Raw genomic sequence first — 24,726 nt, 5'->3', positions numbered from 1 at the left:
GGGGCAAATGCAAGCAGAGATATAAAATCATGCAAATTTAGCCCACAATAACTTGGCTCCACATAAGAATGAGAGGGACTCTTGAGGCGACTGAGCCTCAGGAGGGGAAAAAAGGTCCATGTCAACAAAAGGTTCGTTGGGGGGGGGTGAATATTAATTCACTTTTGATTGTAAAAAGAAAAACTGGATTTGGGTCTGCTAGCCTTAGTCAGCAAAATGGCAGTCCAGATAGTACCGATCTTAACAACCAGAAAATGGGCCCTGCAAAGCCCAGAGGGATCCTAATGCTTTTCTCATGACTGCTGCCCCCAGCCTTGCCATTTTGTGATGCAGGATTACAAAGTGCATAACTTGTAAGAGAGCCAAGCTGATTTACATCTTGCACCAATCTGGAGTGCTTACTCGCTTGTTTATGGGGATGGAATTACTCCCATGTGAAACAATGAGTCACGAAAAGGATGCTCGACAGGCTTTTATGGATGTTAAAGAAATCAGCTCCATCGTCCCCCTCTCCAGCTCTAGAGGATCATTGGGGGCTATTAATGCTTACACCTGTTCTCACTATTTGACACTGACTGGGGAACAAAAGGGTTCTAGGCACTATGTTGCTACTGCTTCCCTTAGTGACTCTTGTTTGTTTACTTAAAACTGGGAGCTCCAGGACATTGGCAATTGACTGTGCAAGTTGTGCATTTGTCCTCTGTTGTGTATTTTGTTTGAACGTACTGGAATACCGATACTTGCTAGGCAAATAGGCACTGCAGAGTATGCATTACATTTATTTGGAAAGGAAATTACATTTTATCTAATGGGTAATTACCTCCTATTTCTGTTTAACCTAAGTATTCCTTCTCAAGGACCAGCCAATGTGAATGCCTGATGTTCATTGTGTTAGAATCCTAAATCTTGAGAGAAATCTAAAAATACACATTAGACTAATGGAATCACCTCTTTTGTAAATCAGAGAAAGCTAGTGACTTTCAAGGTGAATGATTGATGCTAAGGAAAGCTGAAAATGCTATGGGAAAGAAAAGACAATCGGAATTTTTTTAAAGGTCATTTGTTCCATTTTTTAATGGCAATGTGATTTCACCAAATCCCACAAGCAAATGGTCTCAACCAATGTTTATACGTGATTATTCTGCAACATATTGTCTGTGTGTTCTCCACTCTACCATGCTATGATAGGAAAAATTATAAAGTTGTTCTTCAAGCTAAAATAAAAGGAACTTAAAGTGATATCCAATATTATCAAGAAACTAGTAACGTTAAATGAATGTAGTAGAAAAATGGTGAATTTAAAGTTGGATGGGACTTTGGGAAAGAGCTTACATTTGATCAGTTGGGAAATTGAGGCTCTGGGAATAGGAAATGAATAGTTGACGAGTAACAGAGCTGGGATTTAAACCTAGGTCTTCTGACTCCAAAACCTAACCCAGATGGTGAGATGCCAACCCAACAAATCATAACTAGAGAAATACAATGCAATGATTCAATGCAAACTGATAAACAGGAAGAATATAAAGAATTTTTCAGAGTCATATAAATAACGAGACACAAATCTAACATTATGCATACTAGGTCTACTTTTAGATATGTATAAACAAAAATAAATGATTAAGAAATAATGAAATAGCACAAGATTAACTAATAAGTTGATATGTATATGATGTAAATAGAAATTTTAGTATAAATTTTAGTTGTAATTTTCTGGTTTTTAAGTGCACAATAATTTATTTTTTAAAGAAGTGCAATGAGAAGTGATCTGATACATTAGAATGTGAATGTCTCATCCATACCCACTATTCTCCAGTTCAAAGAGATCAAAATCATACATAAACATTTGATTTTGGATAATCTGATCTGAACTTTGCCAGAACTCTTTCTCTCTTCCTGGTGTGGCATCAATGAGATCTCCACACCAGCAGATACTCAATGGTGCCCAGTGTTGAGAGCACTTGAAATAATTCACTTTTCCCCAATCTTTATGAGAGTGAATCAAATAAAACATTTACTGAGTATTTACTCTGAACAAGGCACTGTGAATTTGAAGGGGGGAGGGAATCAAGACCTATGACTTCACTGGTAATGCAAACTTCAAATGTACATACTTCCTCTTTGAAAACAGGCATCGATCATTGGATCAGAAAGTCCCAGCTTTTGTGACTTGTTTGTAACATTTAAAGGTGAAGTGATTTCCCCATGATCTTACAGTGTTCAAATGCCATTTTGATAACTTACTGGTCCTGTTACCCTGGGCAAGTCCCTTAATCAGGATACACTGCCTAAAGTATCGAATTAAAAGATGGCTTTCCCTCTGTCTCAGAAACTTCAAATACATATAGCTACTTGAAAAACCAAGAAGATACATCAAAAATAATATTACTTTGGGTAACTCTATTATCAAAACTTCTTTTTTTCTTATTCAGACATAGCAGTCTTAATTGAATGTCCTTAAATTGGAGGGACCAAAATGATGGAGTGTTTCCAGTTTAACCATTTCCTCAGAGACTTGGGGCCTAAAACAAGTTGAGAGTATGTGACTTGGTCAGGGTCACAAAACCAATGTGAATCCAAATCTCTCCAGATTCCACATCTAGCACTTTCTACTATCCACAGGATGCTTCCAGTGGCCTGCTTCTCATTTCCTCAAAGTCTTGAGATGGGAGAAAAGGAAAATAATTCTTAGAACAAAGTCGGTGATAGAAGCAGGGAAGGGAGAAAACAGATCCTTCATCTCCTTGTTCATAACAAAAGTTTGGCACAAGCACCATATAGGAGATCTGGTCAGAGAAGGGGCCAGAGACAAGTCAGTAACAGGTAGATTAGGGAGCATTGGAGATTTTTAAATAGAACCTTATCTGTTGCTTAGGGATCCCTAACATGAATGGATAGAGCTGCCTTTACTATACAAATAATAATATTACTTTAACTTCATGATTTCTGGGTGACAACCTCAAAAGCACTTCAGAGATAACTAATAAATGACACAGAATAATAATGGAGCAGGAGTATCAAAAATTTGGGAACAGAAAGGAGAAATAGTCCCCTTTGTCTCTTGATATTTGAATAAATATTTATGGCAACAATGATTGATATAATTTGCATAATGTATATTTGTGACATGATGCCTGCCCAAGAACACAGATATACCTGCAAAACACAAAGGGATTGACCTGAGATTGATTTCTTAAGACATCAGTAGCTAAAGACCAGCAGGCTGAAAAATGAAATATGTTGGAGGTGGTTTGTCTCATGTAAGCTAAGACCAAAGAGATTTCCTTGGTTATTGAGCTGAAGACCTAGAAGTCAGGTTTAGGCATTTTGCGTGGGGTTGAAAACAGGAATACTCCAGCTCAACAAATGCACATTTCATGGGATGTACTCTGTATTATAAAGAAATGAAGTCAAATATGCGACTACAAAATGAATTTGAAGAGCCCATTAATCGGCCTTTCTGTTAATCCAAAGGATCCCAATACTAATGCACATAATAACATTTTAACAGCAATGCACTAACTGTCTGCGATTAAGTCATAAAAAGCATGAAGAATTTAATCCGTTTATCATTAAAGCTTCATACAGTGCAACAAGCCAGAAAAAAGCAACAAAGAAGGGCTGCGTGGGGCTCAGGCAGCCCCAAGTATTCCAGACCACATTTAACAACTGTCAGCCTATCAACATTATTATCTATCTGCTACCTATGGTTTTCCCATGAACGTTTCCATCTAGTTACCAATCACATGACCAATTACATTGAAACTAAATTATTCCTGAATTTTCTTTTAAAGAGATAATATCCATTAGAGGTAAATATATTTAGCTTATTTTTACTCCAACATTTCTCTAGATGAAAATTACAAACACACACACACGCACAAAGACAGACAGACACAGAGACACAGAGACACAGAGACAGTCAGAGAAGGAGAGACAGAGAGAGTCAACTCTTATAGTCCACGTGGATTTTTCCTTCCCTATATCATATACTGAATGCCAAAGAAGCTTTACTGAGCATTGATTTTTTAAAAATATCAGTACTGACAAAGCAATGTCCTGTTTTCAAGAAAGTAGAATGGATCAAAATTATTAATATCAAAGGGGAAAATAAAGATGAAATGTAACAGTCTGAAGCTGATCAGATGGGGTACTTATACAGGATGGGACTGATGGCTTATACTGCAAAATAGCAGGGGTTTTCCTGGAAATTATAATAAAAGATTGTCTGATATTTGATTACAAATAGATTTTATCTGTGGTTTTATTTCATAATAAACATGTGCTTTCTTTGCGTTTTATCACATGCATTCAAGCACACCAGGGGAGACTCAAGATTCAACTTTGTTTAATGCGAACAGTTAGTACCAATTTCACTAATTGTTGACTAACTGTTTCACTAATAAGTTTCTATTTTTAGGTATATTGTGAAGGATAAAACTATATTTTAAGTTCAGTGGCTTCTAATGCCTTCTTAAGAATTGTTGTTCTATAATGTTGATGAAAATGGGGGCCTATTTCAAGATATAAAATATACAAATAGTCTAAACGTGCAAAATCCAAGTACATTATCTAGCATTTGATGTAATAAAGAAAGTTTTTTTTTTAACATAGACTTTGAAAACATCAGGGCAAATGACATGAAGCAAATTATTGAATAAATGTTTCATACTGATAGACCTTATTAAAATTAAATCAATCAGGCTTTAGCAAAAACAAAGATATTCTCTAGATGCATGTGTGTGTGTGTGTGTATCCATATTGTAATGATTGGAATGATACCAACTGCTGGAGACTTACTGTAGAAGAGCTCCACCCATGAGGTGAAGGTCTTTGAGGGCAAGACCATGAGTCTTTTCTTTGGCGTCAGGAAGTGACGTTTGCTTGTGGGAGGAAGAAGGGGGAGCCTGGCGCTCTGACTAGGGCTCTTTCTTGAGGACTCCAGCAGAGAAGGGAGCTAGAAATGTGCTCTCCCTTTAATAGATAGATGAATGTAGGCCTTTCTTTCTCTCTTTACCAAATTCTTATTCTCCTTAATAAATGCTTAAAAGCCTAACTCTTGCTAAAGCTTATAATTTATTGGTGACCACTCATTAGATATTTTAGACAGACCAGCTAGAATTTTAGCCCTTAACAATATGCATACATATATTTGTATATTTTATTCTTTCCATGTATTCTGAGAACAAGAAATTATCATCATCATCATTATTTTGTGGGGCAATGAGGGTTAAGTGACTTGCCCAGGGTCATACAACTATTAAGTGTCAAGTGTCTGAGGCCAGATTTGAACTCAGGTCCTCCTGAATCCAGGACTGGTGCTTTATCCACTGCACCACCTAGCTGCCCCCAAGAAATTATTTTTTAAAAAGAATATTCATTGAAGAAAGCAGAACCAGGAGAACATTGTACCCAGTAACAGCAACATTGTGGGATGATCAGCTGTGATGGACTTGGCTTTTCTCAGAAGTGCAATGACAGTTCCAAATAACTCAAGATGGAAAATGTTCTCCACATCCAGAGAAAAGAACTGAGGATTCTGAATGAAGATTCAATCATACTGTTTCTACTTTTTGTTGTTTTTTTCTCTTTTGTGAGGTTTTTCCCTTTAGTTCTGATTGTTCTTTCACAACATGACTAATGTAGAAATGTATTTAATGTGATTATACATATCTAGTCTATATCAGATTGTTTTATATCTTGGGGAGGGGGGAGGGAAGGGAAGGTGAGAGAAAAATTTGAAACTAAAAATCTTATGAAAACAAATGTTGAAAATTATTTTATATGTAACAGGAAAATAATAAAATGATTTTATGATTAAATAAAAATTTTTTAAAGATAAAAAAATGCTTATTACTAGAGGTATGATTTTTCCCACTGATGTCAATTACTATAAACCTTCCTGAAGTTATCACAATTCTAAAACTAAAGTAGATGGTACTGGTGCCCTTTAAAAAAATTACAGGGGGCAGCCAGGTAGTGCTGTGGATAAGGCACTGGACCTGAGTTCAAATCCGACCTCAAGACACTTGATACTTACTAGCTGTGTGACCCTGAGCAAGTCACTTACTTAACCCTCATTGCCCAGGCTGGGGGAGAGGGGATTACAGACTAGTACTTGAGCTTTAAATGATGAACAAAAAGCTGGACAATTAATTGAAATTCCATTGTGGCATTCTGCTTTAAGGTTGGGCCCTTTACCATTTTTGCTAGCAACTGCAAATTTATCTCATGGCTTTAGCAAAGCATATCACCTGGTGAGAAATTTACCATTTTCAGTTGCTTCCAATCATTTTTGGTGATTGATTTTGTAGAAATCCCAGTATTTTAAATATTATTTAAGAATAGTAATTTTAAAAATAATTACAAAAAAAAGTATTTTAAATGCATTTTGCCATAATCTTTGTAACAATGAAGAAAAAACCTAGGCTATTTTTTGAAGTTATTGCAATTGCCTTCGGGAAAAATATTGTAGCCACAGAATCGCATTTCTCAAACACTCAGGTAAAATTTGATGAGAGTAGGAAGTCTTTACAGGCTGCCTACTAGAAGATCAGAAGAATAGAAACTTGTCCATCACCTTTAATTTTTCTTAGAAGTAATTATTTGGGGGGGGGGTAGCTAGGTGGTGCAGTGTATAAGGCACCGCCCCTGGATTCAGGAGGACTTGAGTTCAAATCCAGCATCATACACTTGACACTTACTAGCTGTGTGATCCTGGGCAAGTCACTTAACCCTCATTGACTCAGCAAAAAAAAAAAAGTTATTATTTTTTTCTAAGAGAATTTCAGCAGGTGTAATTCAGCTCCACTTTTTTTTTACTATGAAGGTTTTGTCTAGAAAGGTAAAAACACCTTATTCTGGTCCAAATGACAGGATGTACAATAAACAAATTTCAAGGATTCAGTGCAATAACAGGGTAAACAAATGGGCTACTCTATTATTGCTCCTTTTTAAAAATCCTCTCTAATCATTTTTTCCCTCAGACAGCAAAATCAGTTCATTCTGATGGATAACGGCCAGTGCTTCTATGTGGTGCCTGAAAAATCTGTCACTAAATTTGGAATCAGTTTTTAGTACTTGACTTCCTTACATAAAAGCACAAAGAAAACCCACCTCTGATACACAAAGGCAGCATCAGATTTATGTTGAGGGAACCTTAAAGAACATTTCATCCAATTCATCATATTCAAGAAAATATCTCAAAGAAGAGGTAGGATTTGTCCAAAGTCACATAGGTTAGAAGCTAAGTCAAGGTTCACCCCTGTGTTCTTTGACTTCAGATCCAACATGCTTATCCTGCTGATGACAACACTGAAAATTGTTCCTGCTAGTTTTTTTCCCAATATTTTCCTATTCTGTTGAATGGCACTAAAGAAAAACATAAGTATTGCATTTGAAATTACATGATACTGCTTCAACATTTGTTGCAAAGAACTACCCTAAATCCCTAACTTCTAACCACTGGTTACTGCCTATAAGAAGTCCCAAAATAAAGCTTTTCTACCTTACTAACACAAAACAATGAATATGACTAAAGGCATAAATTAAAAATGAGTTCCATAGTTAATAAAATTAATCCCAGGGGGCAGCTAGATGGCGCAGTGGATAGAGCACCGGCCCTGGAGTCAGGAGTACCTGAGTTCAAATCCGACCTCAGACACTTAACACTTACCAGCTGTGTGACCCTAGGCAAGTCACTTAACCCCAATTGCCTCACTAAAAAAAAAAACAAACAAACAAAATTAATCCCCCAATCCTAAGTTTCCCCCCATCTCTTCCATTTTAGTTTGAATGATTTAGTTAAATAAAGTTACATGGCTACCTATGCTCACATTCGATTTTCTTCAAGCACTATTTCCATATTTTTAGCTGGCTGTTTATTAAAATATAGTATTCCTCCAACAATCCATTGGACAGAATTGGCAAGGATTTTGATTGGCCAGTAATTGTTCAGTAGTATTCTCCAATAGCAATCATATTCTAATTCACGATGCTGAAATTTCTCTGACTAAATCCAGTTGAGGCAACTATTACTTAGTAAATACCTACTGTTTATAAGGCACTGAGATAGAGTGAAGGAAGAAGAAGAAAAGCTAGAAGGAGAAGAAGAGATAGAAGAAGGAAGGGGAGAAAGAGAAGGAAGAGGAAGAGGAGGAAGAAAGGAAGAGGAGAAGGAAAGGAAGAAGGAAGAGGAAGAGGAGGAGGAGGAGGAAGAGGAGGAAGAAAGGAAGAGGAGAAGGAAAGGAAGAAGGAAGAGGAGGAGGAGGAGGAGGAGGAGGAGGAGGAGGAGGAGGAGGAGGAGGAGGAGGAGGAAAAGAAGAATTAGTAGCAGTGCAAGTAGCTGAGATCCCAGATTTTATCTATATACTGTTAACAGTCTGGTTAGTGATATCTTATTTAAATAACAATTTTAATACAAAAATAAACACATTTAAGAAGAGATCTAGGGCAGCTAGGTGGCCCAGTGGATAAAGCACTGGCCCTGGATTCAGGAGGACCTGAGTTCAAATCTGCCCTCAGAACTTAATACTTACTAGCTGTGTGACCCAGGGCAAGTCACTTAACCCTCATTGCCCCACAAAAAATGTTTTTTTTTTAAAAAGAAGAGATCTGAATAACAAGAGTAAATCTTACACAATTATTTGCCAACAATTGCTATATATAGTTTCCTAAGAGTGTGAGCTGACTTCATACTGGGGTGATAAGGGAAAGAGTGTATAAAGAAAATGGGATTGAAGCTGGGTCTTACAAAATGGTTATGTGATGCTATTTCTTCACAACACATTTTCAGAGAAGAAGAAAAGTCTAACTAGCAAGTTATGTTCATCCTCCTACTACTAGTGTAAATTAAAAAAAAAAAAGGACTAAGATGCTGACAATTCTTTAAAAGTCCCAAAGTCTATATGAAATTGGAAAAGGCCAAATGGTTTCCTGGGGAGAAATCCTCCTGATATCAGGAATGTGGGCAGAAGTTATCAGGAGAGGCTTCCTCTACTTCAGACTGAGAATACTTTTTCTTCCTCAGAAGAAATATAGAGCAAATGAGTAAAGAAAGATCATTAGTAATGTAACTCCCTTCTAGTGGCCTGCCTCTCTAAATATCTAAATGGAAAGGAAAGTGCATTTTCATATGGATAGAATTTCTTTCAAGATTTAACAGTTTAACAAAAGAAGCAGACTGTTGGCTATCCTGTGGATTTCTTTTTCCATGGAGCGGAAAAAATTGTTTTTCTTTAGAGAACTATCTACGCTAGCTTAAAAAAAAAAGTTCTCTGTCCCGATACATTCATTTGATTATTGAAGGAGACCGGTTTAAGTCATTTTGTAACTGTCTACGAATGAAACCAATGCATCATAATATATTTAATGTCTAAAGAAGAGAGAGGGAAGGAAATAAAAATTTATATAGTATTTACACTGTGTTAAGCACTTTACAAATATCATCTCATTTGATCTTCACAACCACCCTGTGCGGGAGGTGCTGTTATCATTATTCCAATTTTATATATGAGGAAACTGGGACAAATAAAAGTTAAGTGATTCACCCAAGATTACACAGCAAGTAAGTTCCTGAGGCTGGATTTGAACTCAGATCTTGCTGATAAACGTCTAGCACTCTATATATTGAACCACCTCACTGCCTTATAAAAAGAAATATACCGTAACTTGGAATCGAATGAAATTAGGTACATTTTACATAATAGCTACTCTATTTTGGAGGTAATAAAACAAAATAACATTAACCAATGTGTTGGTAAAATCAACACATTTTTAAAGCAGGCAAGATAAATACCCTAAATATTTCCTAGATTTTCATAATTTATAAACTAGAATTGAGATGACAGTTATCCTTTAAAAACATTATAGCAACCATTAAGCTTTCCATAAAGAAAAACAGGTGTGTCATATGTCTGTTGTGATGGAAAATTTTAAAGGCAGTCGATGATAATAATGTGATAACAAGAATAAGAATAATAGCAAAAACTAACATTGATGCAGAATGATAACCTGGTGAAATCCTTAAGAAACATCGCATTGTGATTTAGGATGCACATCTTATTAGACCCACTTTACAGATGAAGAAACTGAGAAGTTAAGACGATTTGAGTGTCTTGCCCATAGTCACTAAACTAATCAATATCATCTTCCAGTGGAGATAATAAAAATAAATCAAATCTTAAATAAAATCAATCAAATTTTTAAAATAAATGATTGTGAGGAAAAGAAGAGATTGAGTTAATACATTCCATCTGTGGGGAAAGACGGGCATATGATTCTACTAATTACAGTTAGCTAATGCTCCATATTGAGGAAAATGGGGTAAAAGATTCTGAAGAAAACTGTACAGTTCAATCTCAACTGTTCCTGAGCATCTAAATATGTAGAATTTCCCAGTTCTGAGTACCTAATCATTAAGAAATACCAGCATAGGGTCAAAATAATTTAATCATCTTTTTGTGAAGAAATACAATACATTTTACTTATCACTTCCATTTTCCTACCATCCCTATCAGAGGGGCTATGATATTATTATTCCTAAATTACAGATGATGCAGAGAAATTAAATAAGTTATTCAAGACAACAGAACAAATTAGTGGTTGAGCGGAAATAGGATCCAATTTCGCTCATGCAGGGTCCTTTCCAAAAGATCTCATTATTTCCCAAGGCCTGAGAGTTTCCTCCAGTTAGTCTCAAAACAAAACAAAATGAAAAATCAGCAGCTTAGGCTGTGAAAAGATTGTAATGGAGAAGTGGAAGGGTCCCATCCTTCCTCAAACATTTGATACGATTCATGGCATGTGCACATAACCACTTGGACAATAAAGAAACAGGGCAAATTTATTTGTGGAAATAATCTACCCGTTTATTCAAAAATTATTGTGGACCCATTCATGCTTCATGAATCAGGGTGCTATTGGTAACAACATTTAAAAATAGATTAGGAATCAGTCCTAAGGTCAATATAACACCCCAAGGTAATTACATAGTGTGATGCTGTTATTCCAGCAGGCTTCCATTCATTGCACAAATAGCATTTACTTGGCAGAAAGATTAAAAAGCATAGACAGGTGTCTCTAAATATGCCATCGCCAACAAGAAATACACCCTTCCTGGGTGCAAATTAGGAGAGATCACTGCCTGCTGAAATGATAAGGTAAGAAGCAAATGAAAACAGGATTTTTTTCCAAGTTCAAGACATTTTAACTAAACAGTATGGAGATTGTTTGAGACTCATGGGGGAAAATAAGGCATTTGGCCCCAAAAGTTTCCTTCTTTTTCTCCTATCCCAAGTTTGATCAATGTGATCTTGTTATAGCCAGGAACACTATCACCTACTGCTTGGGAAGTCATCTCAATTCAACAGGGGCTGCCTGGCCGTGATTTGGTGAGGCAGTACGGAATGATGGCTGTGGAAGGCCTGGGATCGAATCCTGCCTCAGACACCTACTAGATCCGGGATCCTCTGGGTCTTCATTTCCCCATATAGAAAATGAAAGTATTTAGACTGATGGATGCTAAGATCCCCTTCCAGCTGTAAATCTATGTGGCAGCTAGGTGGCACTGTGGATAGAGCACCAGACCAGGAGTTACATAGACTTGAGTCTGATGTGATGAAGGACCCTAAGCAAGTAACCTTTGTCAGCCTCAGTGTCTTCATCCATAAAATGGGGATGATGACAGAATTCACCTCCTAGGGTTGTTATGAGCATAAGAAGAAATAATATTTGTAAAGTGCTGTGCAGTGCTGTAAAGTGCTACATAAATACCTACATACAATTAGATACATGTGTATGTGTGTGTGTGTATGGATAAAATTATCACTACTCAGGGCTGAGGCCCTTCATTAAGTTCATTCATTCCGCACAGGTACATATACACATTAGGCTATTGCTAACTATCCCTTGGTAATAATAATTAAGCATCAGAGAAGAACTAAGGGCTGAAACCTCATTTTCCCGACTTCACACCCTAACTGTTTTTCAGTTTACACCCTGCCTCACTGTGGCAATGAGGATAAGCGTGGTGATAGTTTGATCTAACAGTTCCTCCACCACACACTTCCATGACAACAAACACAACAAAGAATTTTCTTAGTCCCTCTTTATGATTCACTTATTCCACTTTGATGTAACTTGGGATGTGAGTATAGGGAGCAGGGTTTCTATCCAGAGCTGGGTCAGCTCACTCCTTTTGAGTTTTCTGTTTCTGGTACTTCTAAGTTGTACAAGATCTTCCAGTGGGGGTGATTCAATATACATGAATTAGAGAAAAGACAGTGAACAACAAGGGGGGGGGGGTGTATGGAGAAAGATGATAGACAGAGATAATAACAAATAAAATAAAAGGCCTTGTCAGTTACCACTCCTCAAATCATCAAAATTGCCACCTTCAGCACAGGAAGAATTAGTAGAATCAAGGAAAAAAGATTGATTGCAGAACCACACACACACACACACACACACACACACACACACACAGAGCTAATTGGTATATTCAGGTATCTGAAGAAATAATAAACTATGCTGAAATATTAAGCAAGAAGCTCTTGAAAACTTGGCCTTGATTTTGTAAATACAGATCCATCAAATGGTGTCAAAACCAACTTTTTGTGGTCCTCAGACACTGTATCCATGCCGGGATGTATACAATGCATGAATCAAACAATCAACAAGCATTTATTAAGGCCCACCATTTAACTAAGCTTAAGGTGCTGTGTATTTAAACACAAAAACTGAAACAATTCCTACTTGAAAGAAGTGAACATTACAAATTTAATTCATTGATATAAAAAATAATGAGTTTATATGGCATGAAGGTAGGGAAATCTTCAAAACCAATCTGATCATCAAAAAAATAAAACGGTTTCTGTAATTGGGGGGGCTTTTTAATATATTCTGTTTTGGTTTTGTTAGTGAGAGGGTGGGGAAGAGGAGGGGGCCGACTTTTGATTTCAAACTGGTAGCTGACTCCTGGTACTTGAACTCCCTCCATAGACAAAGATCAGAGACTAATCAGCCACTTAGTCTTGGAGGGCTGCCTGAGATGCTGTTAAATAAACTTCTTATAGTCTCATAGTTAGCGTGGGTCAGAGGCATGACTTGAACACCAAGTGTATCTCAAAGGCAATTTCAACCTCAGAGTTTTTAAGCTGGGGTGTGTGGACTGATTTCAGGGAGGTCCATGAACTTGGATGAGAGGAAAAAAAACCACTCCATCCTTCTTTTCACAATACTTTCTATTATGATTGTAGGCAACAAAACATGACTCTGAGAGAGCAGCCATAGTGTTCGGCAGGATGGCAAAGCTTCCAAGACACAGGAATGGTCAAGACTTCCTGTTTTATGAGGCCTTTCCTCATGTCCTCAACTGCCTCTGTTCCAAAAGCGTGTGGCAAAGCACTCTCGTATATATGTTGTACTTGGGTATAAACAAGTTGGAAAGAATGTAATCTCTGTTTTTTATCTTTGTATCTGGCCTACCCCCTTCCCCAACCCTCCTGCCCCAGGAAGGTGCTTCACACAGAGTAGGCACTTTAATAAATGCTATTTTGGCCAACTGATATTTAACTCTAAGGTCAGGCTTCTATTCAAAAATTTAATATGTGTTTATTGAATTACTTTGAACAATATTTTAAATCAAATCAAATAAGGGCCTCCTTTTAAGGAGTTTAATGGGAAAACTTGGAGAAAATTGAGAGGAAAGGAATAAAACCAACTAAGTTTCATAAAATGAAAAACTGGACGACATTCCTAGAATATAGAGGTTTAAAGGGATAAATAAACATAACAATAATAAGCATAACTTAATGCTAAAATTAAGGTCTGGGATTAGATTTCGGTAAGACATGTCTTCCTATAAGTTATCTACTTGCCTGAACTAATTAGTAGAACCTGCTCGGTGGGGCTTATTAGGCACGAGATTCACTTCTCTACTTAAAAATGAGGGGTCTGAGCAACGCCTCTGTTTTGTGGGCTCAGAGACATGGAACATCACTGAACTTTGTAACTAAATGATTATTCTTCTGCTTCACAGTCTCCACTGCTTCTCTATCCTGGGACATATATGAGGGATTGAACACTGCTGGTCCATGATCAAGCCAAGGAACTCACAGGGGAACACGTCTTTTGTAGAGAATGATTTTTATTTAATCCAATGGAGAAGCAATGGGTGACTTGAACACTGGAGGATGGCAGCCCCAAAGATGAAGAAGACTTCAAAGCCTACTTAATACAACCTCCTATTTTATAGCTGTTGAAACTGAGGCCCAAGGAGTTCAAGGGGTTTTTCCAAGGTCCCACAGGGGCATAGGGGACAGAGGAGGAATTTGAATTCAGTCCTCTTACAATCCTAGCCTACTATATTGGCTGACCCCTTGGAGCTCATGCTTTGGACTAGACTAATAAAAGGGAGTCTTCACAACAAACTTGGCCTTTAGACTGTTTTCCTCTCTGGGGAGAGATGCAGAGAGCAAAGAGTTACCCTAAACCCTGGGCTGCATTAATGGATGCCTTGGGCATGGGCTCATGGGAGCTGAATGACCTCAGGCCCTCTCAGACCAAGAAGCACATACCTAGACTTTCCATTCCTAGACCCCACCAAGACATGTAGCCCATGTACTTGTTCCCAACCTTGTGGTCCTTGTGGAGAGGGGACACGCTTTCATGAGTCATGAGTACACGGATTTCATTTACCCTCAAGCAGCTGCTACATGCCAACTTGTCAGATAGCACATAGTGGGGACTTCCTCCTAACTCCCCAGTTCAGAGATTATGTGTATTTGTGCGGGGATCCTCCGACATGGTAGAAGGGAGCTGGGAGCACACATCACCCATACAGAAAATGATAGAAAAGACCATGCGGCACAAATCTGCCCTGTTTCCCTTATAGGAGGAAGAAAAGAATCACTGCTCAAGGATGTCAGTAGCCACCGATGGTGAGATTTTTACAGTAAAGTAAACTTCCTTTGCTCAAAACATATTGTTTCAAGAATATCCCATACTTGTTCCCTCACTAAAAATCACATGTTGAATTTCCAAAAGAAATAAAAAGTGGTCACAATGAAAGGAAACAAAAACTATCTCAGAAAAAGATACAGAAAAAAAATGGTTTTATGTCTATCTAAAGGAACTCACGGACAGCTAGGTGGCATGGTAGACAGAGCACTGGATGTGAATTTGGGAGCATCTGAATTCAAATCTTACCTCAGACACTTAATAGCTGTGTGACCCTGTGCAAGTCACTTTACCCCCAATTGCCTTAAGCATCCAGAACCATCTCCAGTTGTCTTGATGAATATCTTACCACTGGACCCAGATAGTTCTGAAGGAGAGAGTGAGGCTGGTGAATTTGCACAGCCCTCCCTCACCTAAATCCAATTCACTGCACCCCAATGTCATGGTCCTCTTCAAGAATGGAAGGACAAACAAGAACAAAGGAACCTATATTCACTATCCAGGTAATTTGCCTCACCTTGCTTGTGTGTGTGTGTGTGTGTGTGTGTGTGTGTGTCCTCCCTGATGTTCACTTTTTGTTCTATATGCAACTATTAGCTAAAATGAAACTTATATGACTAAGGTGTACTTGGCATATGCAACAATTCAATGAATTCCATTCTGATGGAAACTGATATAAAGCTGAAGCTGGCTTTTTGTTTGTACATTTTTAAATACAGCTGTATTTGATTAAAAGGATCCATAGCCTTGACGCAAACATCTTACTATAAAATGTGGCAAATGTACCAGCTCTTGGTAGTTATCCAGGGGCTCCCATAAGTTTGAGTTCAGGTTTAGGCGGCTTTAAAGTGCACAACGCCTTTTGGAACATCCTGTCTTTCTGCTTTGCACTAAAGTGATCGATTTTTTAGGCTCCTAAATAGAAATGTTTGCAGGACAACAAGAAACAAAAAATGAAGCAAGCAACCAATCGAATTACCTAACTCTGAGCATGAATCAATGGCATGTTCTTTGGAAAACATCAGATTCTCATTCAGTTTCACCATATCTTTACCTAAGCTCTGCGTCCAGGTGCCTGGACTCCAGTTCGTAGCTCAGGACTGGGCACATAATTAAGATGTTCAGTGAATCTCTTTTCTGGCTGCTTCCAGAAAGGCAAAAACCTTCTCCTGACAATCACATTATGTACAAGAGCTTTTCAGAGACTTCTCCTAAGATGGCATTAGGCCAGATTTGAACTTGGGAAGATGAGTCCGCCTGAATCAAGGTCTGGTGCTCTATCCACTGTGCCACCTACCTGCCTCATTTATTTATTTACTTTTGCTTATCTGACGCAGGGTGAATTTCCTATATTTGCACACTGCCTAATTTGTTGAATTTGGGGATTTAGATTTTCTGAAGCATGCCAAATTACCAGTATCATTGACTGAAATAAACAGCCTGCCAGATGTCTTGTAACTCCACAACAAAAGGCCTGCAGACTTTTAAAAATTGGGAACCAGGCTGTGGGGAGTTGGGTTTGATTTCACAACCATATCAGCTCCAAGAGAAGATGATGACAGCCGAGAAAAGTGAGGCATGAGACAGTGGGAGCCCACAGAGGCCTGTAAGAACAGCCAGCCCTTGGAAGAACTCCTTCCTGACTGGCCAGGTTGGAGAAAAAGCAGCCAGTTGCAAAGATGACCCAGAAAAAATGGGGGGAGGGATAAAGGAAAGGGAGGAGGGATAGAGAAAGAAGGGAGGGCTGGTTGCTTAGATATAATTTTAATTAGTAACTTTTTCTGCGTGATCTCAGGAATCCAAGAAGTATTAGGGAATTTCATCAAATTCCACCAAGTTCATAGACTTCTCTGACATTTCTACTCATGCTTCAAAATATTTAAGCAAATAAAAACGCTCTGTGAAAGGTGGTGAGTCTTGTCTTCATAACTTTAGGAACAAGCTCCAAGACTCAACCTGACTTGGGCAAAAGATCGCTAGATTTGGAGAAATCCCTGAGTTCAATGATGAGGTGTCTCCCCAGCCAACTTCCTTCCTTGAGTCCTAGTTTCCTAGTGTACAAAATAAGAAGGTTAATCTCAAGAACCCCTAAAGTCTTTTTTTTTACTTGCAATTTCACTATGCTAAGAATAGATTTTCCTGCTGAATTCCAACCAATTAGTGATTCTTTCCCCAGTCTGAATTTGTATATAAAATGAATATGATGATCCTAATTAACAGAGTCCATATAAAAAGAAATAATAATATTGAAATGTTAAAATGCAAATATTTCACTAAAGTCTCAATAATAAGTGACTAAATGTCTTTCTAGCATTTATAAAGGTCTTCGTAAATCATATTTCCCACCCAAAATTAATCTTAAGGGTTTTTTTTTAACTGGACAAATGTTGAAAAAGAAATCAGCCCCATTGGCATTATTCCTTTTGCATAGAATCTCACTCTATACTACTTCCATTTCAAAAAAGAGAAGAATGTTCTGACCCCTGTCTGGATGACACAAAATGAAACAAGTGTAGGTGCTCAAAAGGAGAAGCTGCCGCCTAATTTTCATCTTCTAATACTGAAGCGTCCAATGAAAAATTATTTTAGTCTTCCAGCTGTGGTCAAGGAGAGGGAAGGGTGAGCCACTCCACTGGTCAACAAAAAAAGAACATGAACAAGAGGCTTCATTAATGAGTATTCTGATCAGGACCATGAATTTTCATTTGTCAATCATAGCAATCAGCAAAAAGCTTTCTTTCCTCACCTTAAAATTCTATTATAATCTTGTTGATTTAAACCAAAATGCTTCAATTCCCCATTAAATGGAGAACCTTGAACACAGTGGAATCAAACAAGGAATTAGTCTATAAAACTTTTTGGTTTTAATTTTAGAACAAGGAGAACAGACACAAGTTGTTTTGAGCGAGTGGTGATTTTTAAAGACCACACTGGGGGAGGGGGAAGAAAGTGTCGTAACACCGCTTCACAGATTATTCCCTCCATATGCAAGTGCTGTGAGTCCTAAATGGCACAAGGCCTGGAGTCCTTAGTGGATGGCCCTATTGGTGTCGCTGACGTTAACGTGGCTTTGAAAGACAGCAAGACTTTCAAGGTGGCCTCCATCCAGCTGCCCTATTTACAGCTATATTGACTCATCCATGCCAAGGAAGAGGAGAGAGATAAAGAAACAGAGAGGAGAGGAGAGGAGAGGAGAGGAGAGGAGAGGAGAGGAGAGGAGAGGAGAGGAGAGGAGAGGAGAGGAGAGGAGAGGAGAGGAGAGGAGAGGAGAGGAGAGGAGAGGAGAGGAGAGGAGAGGGGAGGAGAGGAGAGGAGAGGGGAGGAGAGGGGAGGGGAGGGGAGGGGAGGAGAGGGGAGGGGAGGGGAGGGGAGGGGAGGGGAGGGGAGGGGAGGGGAGGGGAGGGGAGGGGAGGGGAGGGGAGGGGAGGGGAGGGGAGGGGAGGAGAGGAGAGGATGGAAAGACCCTAAAGTGAGTTTCTTATACATTTGAAGGTCCTTTAAAAGAAGCAGAAAATATGAATCTTTAAAAAAAATGGTAAGATACAAGTCTTACATTAAATATTGAATTTTGATGAGATATGATTGATCCTTTGCACTACCAAACAATGGAGACAGACCACTGAGTCATAAGAGAAATTTACTGATTATTGCAACTGGGGCTGGAAATATTCATTCCACTCCCTTAAATAGCAGTTTAGGATGCAAGGGCATGAAACATTTCAGCTGATATCAGTAGTACGGGTACCCATTCCAAGAAAAGGTACTGAGATGTGTATTGACTCTATTAGATAAAGTATTTCATTTGGTGTTTTTTTGGGGGGGGGGGAGGTTGTTTGTTTTTGTTTGTTTTTTGTTTTTTTGTGGGACAATGAGGGTTAAGTGACTTGCCCAGGGTCATACAGCTAGTAAGTGTCAAGTGTCTGAGGCTGGATTTGAACGCAGATTCTTCTGAATCCAGGGCCAGGGCTCTATCCCCTGTGCCACCTAGCTGCCCCCTTAGTGGTTTGTTTTAACAAATTGCTGAGGCTGAAGAAGAGTCCTCACCTTAGACCTCACTGAGTGGTCATGAGACCATCTAGGGTGAACCAGGCTTGTCCCCACAGGACAGGTCATCATCAAGATTGTGAGAAAAACTTTTCTTGATTGGTGGAGCTGCCAGCACATACACTGCTCTGACACATTTGTCAAAACTAAAGTCTTGCTACATTGCAGCAACATCAAGAAATGGCGAGTGAAATTCAGTCACGGTAAATAACTCAAGGGGTTTTTTTGTTTGTTTCTTCCTTTTGAATGGTAGCTTCATTCCCTGCAATGTCTCCTCTCTGACTAAGTAGGCTGAATGCAGAGAAGTCAGAAAGAAGGTTCAAAGAATTCCACAGTAAAGGCTTGAAGGGGAGGCAACAGTCCTTTTCATTTGCAAAGCCATGTTTGAATTCTGTTGTGACATAAAGGAAAGAGGAGGAATGTAAAAACTGTACCAAAAGTCAAAAAGAGTGTAGGGATGAAGAAACCAACCTGAAGCATCAGTTGGCTCCACCGGTCAGTACCAAACTCCAAACAATGTGCTCCAGCCATGCATCTCAATAAAAAAACAGCAAGACAGCCTTTTGGTGCTGGAGAATGTTCTCTCCCCCCACCCCAGGGAACTTAATCACTTCCCACAGACCCTAGAACAAACTTACCTTTTCAAAACTTCTGGGGAAGGCTCCTGGTGCCTCACAGATGCCTATGTCACACAGTCATTCTCTTCTTTCCAATGTCTTAAAAGGTGGGAGAGAGTGGCCACAGTCAATCCCTGCTACCACCACTGAGTCGGAGCCTGGGAAGGAAGACTTTAGGGTTGGGACAGGGCGGGGGACTGAGCCACAGCCAAAGCTTGGGAGGCCTTCACAATTGAGCAGGTATAAAGGGCATAAACTCAGATACTGCCAGCAGGGGGAAGGAATGGGCCCTGCTCTCACAAAGGCGGCAGAGTGCCTGGAGAAGGAATGGAGAAGGAAAGAATGAACCCTCCACCACAAAAGATGCTGCAGAAGTCAAGAAGCTACATTGAGTTTTAAAATAATGGCCCGAAAACATGGAAGTGAGCAATTCTAGCATTCCTGCAAGAGCCCCAAACTAATGCCAATAAATGACTCTCATACCCACAGAGCTTAAAGGCTTATAACAACCCTCTGAGGTAGAGAGTTCAAATACGATTTTCCCCATTTCACAAATGAGGAAACTGAGGCATGGGGTGGAGGAAGTGACTTGCCCAAGGTCATACAACTAGTAGTGGGGAAGTGACACAAACCCTGATCTTTACGAATTCCAGTTGTCTTTCCATCACTTCATAGCTGAACAGCCAAGAATAAACATTATAACCTGCTTACTTAGGGAATGAACATGAAACAGGTGACAAAACCTCTAAGTTCCAAAATTTATAACAGGGGTGAGTGAACTTTACATTTTTTTTTCTCCCTGGGCAAAAGCTACTTAAGGAGAAAAAGGAGAGAGGCAGAAAACAATAAGCAGTGATAGGGGAATTGAGGCAAGAAGCAGTGTGGCTTAGGGGATGGAGTGGACCCCAAAGTCAAGAACAAATGAGTTTCAGTTCTGCCTCAGGCATAAACTGTGTTCCAGGCAACTCTCTGAGACCTTAACTTTCAGAGAAGGTGGCGACCTGTATTGGTAGAGGGATTCTGCTCATCCCGGTCTATACAACATTGAAATAACAGGTCCAGTCTCTGAACTCCAGAAGTAGAGATTCTTTTACTTGAAGTTTTGGGGAAGATGGGGTGTGGGAGACAAGAAAAGGAGAAACATTTACAAAGAGTTCAGCTGATCTTTCAAATAAACAAGATGAAAGAGGACGGGAAGAAATAACGTGGAGTAAAAAAATTCTGGATCAGGAGATGACAATGCTGGATTTCAATGCTACCTCTGCTCTTTATTCCTTGGATAAGCCAAGATCCAGTTTTGTGCCTCAGTTTCCTTATATGGAATATGAAATCATTGGGATAGGAGAATTTGGGGATCCTTTCCAAATCTAAATCTGCAATCATCTAATCAAACTTTACTCAAAAAATGTTTTAAATATTTTTAGTTCTATATTATGGTGTGATTCTGGGGCAAAGGGCTGGAGGACACAGCACAAAGAATCAAGATAAAGATGGGGATGAAAAGACCGCTCAGAAAAGAAAGAAACATCAAACACAGGAGTGGAAGAATGGAGGGAAATAGGCAAAAAGTAGAGAAGGGAGAGAGACAGTCAGTATCTTTGAAAGAAGTGGTCAAGTCAACAACTGCTATCTTAAGGAGTGTCTTCACTTGGAATGAGAATTAGTCAATCAGCCAGTTTTCCTAGTGGGGTCAACTCCTTTTTATTGTCCAAACATTTACTCTTCCATCATGAAAATAAGACAGCTTTATATGTCTACAATATCTCACTCACCTGCCCTGCTGACAAATATTGCCCTTAACATTTGGTACCTTTCCATAGTGAGTTGGCTACGTCAGCAAGAGCTGAAATCAAGAATAGCCTTGGATGCTTTTTGTCCAGACTGCAAAAGCATGATGTCCAGAAAAGAGGAAGTTTTCAGGGTAAAACCTCCATTGCCTTCAGAAAGACCCTAAGAACCATTTAAATTCTAAGGAAGGAAAACTATTATGCTATACCATGAAAAGAATGACAATGTTTCAAATGGGGGAACATTTTGAATTACTCACTGTATCTTTTTTTTTAAGTAATACAAATTTTGATGACCTGGCACAATGAGAAGAATGGCTCTGAATTCAAATCCTCTCTCTCTTATTTACTATACTATCTGGTTGACATTGGGTAAGTGATATGACTTCTCGGATACAGTTTTCTCATCTATAAAATGAAGAGGTTGGACTAGCTCAGCTTTTAGGTCCTGTCTATCTCTGGATTTAGAATTCTCCCAAACCTAAAGATGTATTTTGTGGTATTATTCTAAATTAGATATAAAAATGAAAGGTATTGTGATTGATTCTGTCTTGGATGGTGGTTTGGATGAGAAAAGAACTAGCTATTAGCACTAGGGATCTTTGATTGTAAACCAAATCAAACAAGCAATTTGTCAGTTTGTTCTCCTGTAGGCCGTGCTAGTCTCGTATGGTGATTAAACATCACAGACTCATTTTAATTGGTAAAATCTACCAAGCAGCAGGTTGGGGAAATAGGAAAATATTACTGTGTGGTAAAGAATGGATTCATTAACTAATCACCCAACATATATGTCATCTGAAATCTCTCTGATATAAAAGAATAGCTTCCCTTAATTTCACAAAGAGAGTTATCTGTCGTACTTAATCTGATCAGTGTACTCTTCTTAATTCGCACAAGGTTTACACATATGCAGAAATACTAAATGAAATCCAGGTGCCCACAAAGACCATCCCAATTCTTCATCGGCGTCTAAAAATCACCCTTAAATGTGGCAACTAAATACTGTACTGTACATCAAGTATTTTGGCTAGAAGACAAGTTCCACTAACCAATAGGGCCTACCACCAATGTTAGAGGAACTGCCTTCATCTAAAGCTGCTCTGACTTAAAGCAGGGTGCAGGCATGCTTTATGTGGCCATGAAGAGCAAGGGGTCCCTTCTAAAGGCTCTTCCCATCAATCCACGTCTTACTACAATGACATCGATGACATCAAAATTCTGTAGACTCCAGAATGCTCGAGTACATGAATCTCCATTAATTCCTCTTGTCTTCCCCAAATGATAGGCTAAATGTTTGGGTGAATGAATGGAAACTGTACTTGGTCTCACTTGATAAAGTAACCTGTATACTGCATATGTAACATACTAGGTATTGCTTCAGCCTTTGTATGTGTGCACCAAGCCCCGAGCACAGTAATTGGCACAGAGTAGGTGATTAATAAATGCTTGTCACCAATCATAAAATGATAGATCTGGAAGAGAGCATCTGACATCTTCATTGTACAACTTGGGGAACTGAAGCATTGAGAGTTTAAGCAATTTGTCCAAGATGGAGGGTGATATAGAGACAAGGAGAAAGGGGTCAGGAACTAGATAGAGATCTTGTATCCCTTCCCAGCTCAGCTATCCAAAACTTGGGTTAACTTGGACAAGTCACTTCACTCCAGGCCTCAGTTATCTTGTCTATAAAGTGCTAGAATTATATTAAATGATCTTGATGATTTCTTCCAGCTTTAACAATTATGACACTTCCAACACGGACAGGCCATGATTTAATAAACCTATAGCTAATTAACCGATAAGACCACCACCTACACAAAAAAACAGCTCCAGGTAATTTCAATATGATCACTAGAAGACTAATAATAAATGGTAACGCTACTCATTTCAATGATCCATCTCAAGCACTTCATCCATTTAATTTGAGAACTCTTCTTCAGATGAAAACAACTAAGTGTACCCATCAATTCGGCTGAGCTTCTTCAGGAGAAAAGTGTCTGTTTCTTCCATGAAATGACATAATTTATTATATTGGAAAAAAGTAAAGATCTTTCTCTCTTTTGCCTCCCAAAGAATTGCTTTCATAAGAAGCCAAGATATGTCCTTGTCTCTCTGAAACACGGGAATAAAAAATGGACAGATGCAACAATCACTTAGAAGCCATACATTAACACTTAGCATCCTTCGCTTCCATCCCCTGAGACATCTAGGCCATGAGCTGAACAGGGTACTGATTTATGAGTAAGAGCATACAGGCATAATAGAGATATGGTCAGATATACTAAAGTCATCTTCTTACTTGAAGGCTAGACATCATGAGTTATTTTGCAGTCTATTTCAAGAACACCACTTGAAAGCCCTGTCCCATCAATAGCTCATCATACTGACTGCCCAAACATGGGCCTGATTCACTCACCAGCATCCTTTAGCCACCTCCATCCTTTTTCTTCAAGATATAAGATACGGCTTCCTCTTGCCAGGGTGGGTGCCGTGTTAAGGATCCGGAAGGTGCCCCTGACCCCATCTGCTGAGTGGCTGCTGCAGCAGCAAGAGTAAAGGAGATGCTAGGTCAGCCACTTTCCCTTGGTCAGCAAAAGGAGAAGCAGCAGGAGCAGCAGCAGTAGCTGGGGCAGACCGTTCAGACCCACCTCCTTGCAGGATGCTAGCCAAAGCAGTCTTGTTTACCTAGAGAGACTGAACATGTTCCCTTGGACTATTTCCTAAAATAGGCCCAAACAGGTGTTTCCCCTTCCCTGATCATGCTTGAAATCTGCTCCCATGTTTAGCTGATAGGTACATTGCTATAAAAAACACTGTTACTAGGAAAATTCTGAGCATGTTTTAACTTTAAGTTATTTGAAGGAAACAGCAAGGAGAACATGATTTTTTTTTCCAGCATGCAAGTGGAGAGAACTGTAATTTCCTATTAATGGAAAAATAAAGAGGCACTTTACATTGAGGCATCCATGATAACACACTCATTGTTTGTACCACTTTTCTCAGGTACTGTCGCCACTACATCTTTCTGGCAGAGAAGCACTTGATAGAAATGTTCAATTTGGTGCAATCTTTTTGACGCTCCTGAGAGATAGGTTAGCAGCAAGCATCAGAATCTTTATCTTACTTGAAGACAGGGACTGGGCAAAGATTCCTTCACTCCTACATATTGCTGCCAGTCTCATGTTATCCAGTTAAAACTTCTTTTGTCCGTGGCACTGAATTCATTGGGCAGCTAGAAGAATATGGCGGGAAAACAGAGTAAAATGTAATTTTTTTAAGAAGGAATTTTCTTGACTCATCATGTGACAGTATGTATTTCA

General features: G+C 38.9%; 1 protein-coding gene across 30 annotated transcripts in view; it reads right to left on the bottom strand.

Annotated features, from left to right (window-relative positions):
* MBNL1 (muscleblind like splicing regulator 1) overlaps window positions 1-24,726 on the bottom strand; it is a 262,086-nt gene that overhangs the window by 121,989 nt on the left and 115,371 nt on the right. For 2 of the 30 annotated variants that reach the window (XM_043994578.1, XM_043994579.1), the window contains exons 3-4: window positions 24,531-24,638; window positions 23,823-23,944 (exon numbers count right to left, since the gene is read on the bottom strand). The exons of 27 other annotated variants lie outside the window; for them this stretch is intronic. In XM_043994578.1, coding sequence (XP_043850513.1) covers window positions 23,823-23,828 — 6 coding nt within the window. In that variant the 5' untranslated portion in view covers window positions 23,829-23,944; window positions 24,531-24,638. The remainder of the gene's footprint in view (window positions 1-23,822; window positions 23,945-24,530; window positions 24,639-24,726) is intronic. One more of the 30 variants, XM_043994580.1, reaches the window with a different exon arrangement.

The sequence above is a fragment of the Dromiciops gliroides genome, chromosome 3 (genome assembly GCF_019393635.1).
Source record: "Dromiciops gliroides isolate mDroGli1 chromosome 3, mDroGli1.pri, whole genome shotgun sequence".
Classification (NCBI taxonomy): Eukaryota; Metazoa; Chordata; class Mammalia; order Microbiotheria; family Microbiotheriidae; genus Dromiciops; species Dromiciops gliroides.
This window is presented reverse-complemented; position numbering and strand designations above follow the sequence as displayed.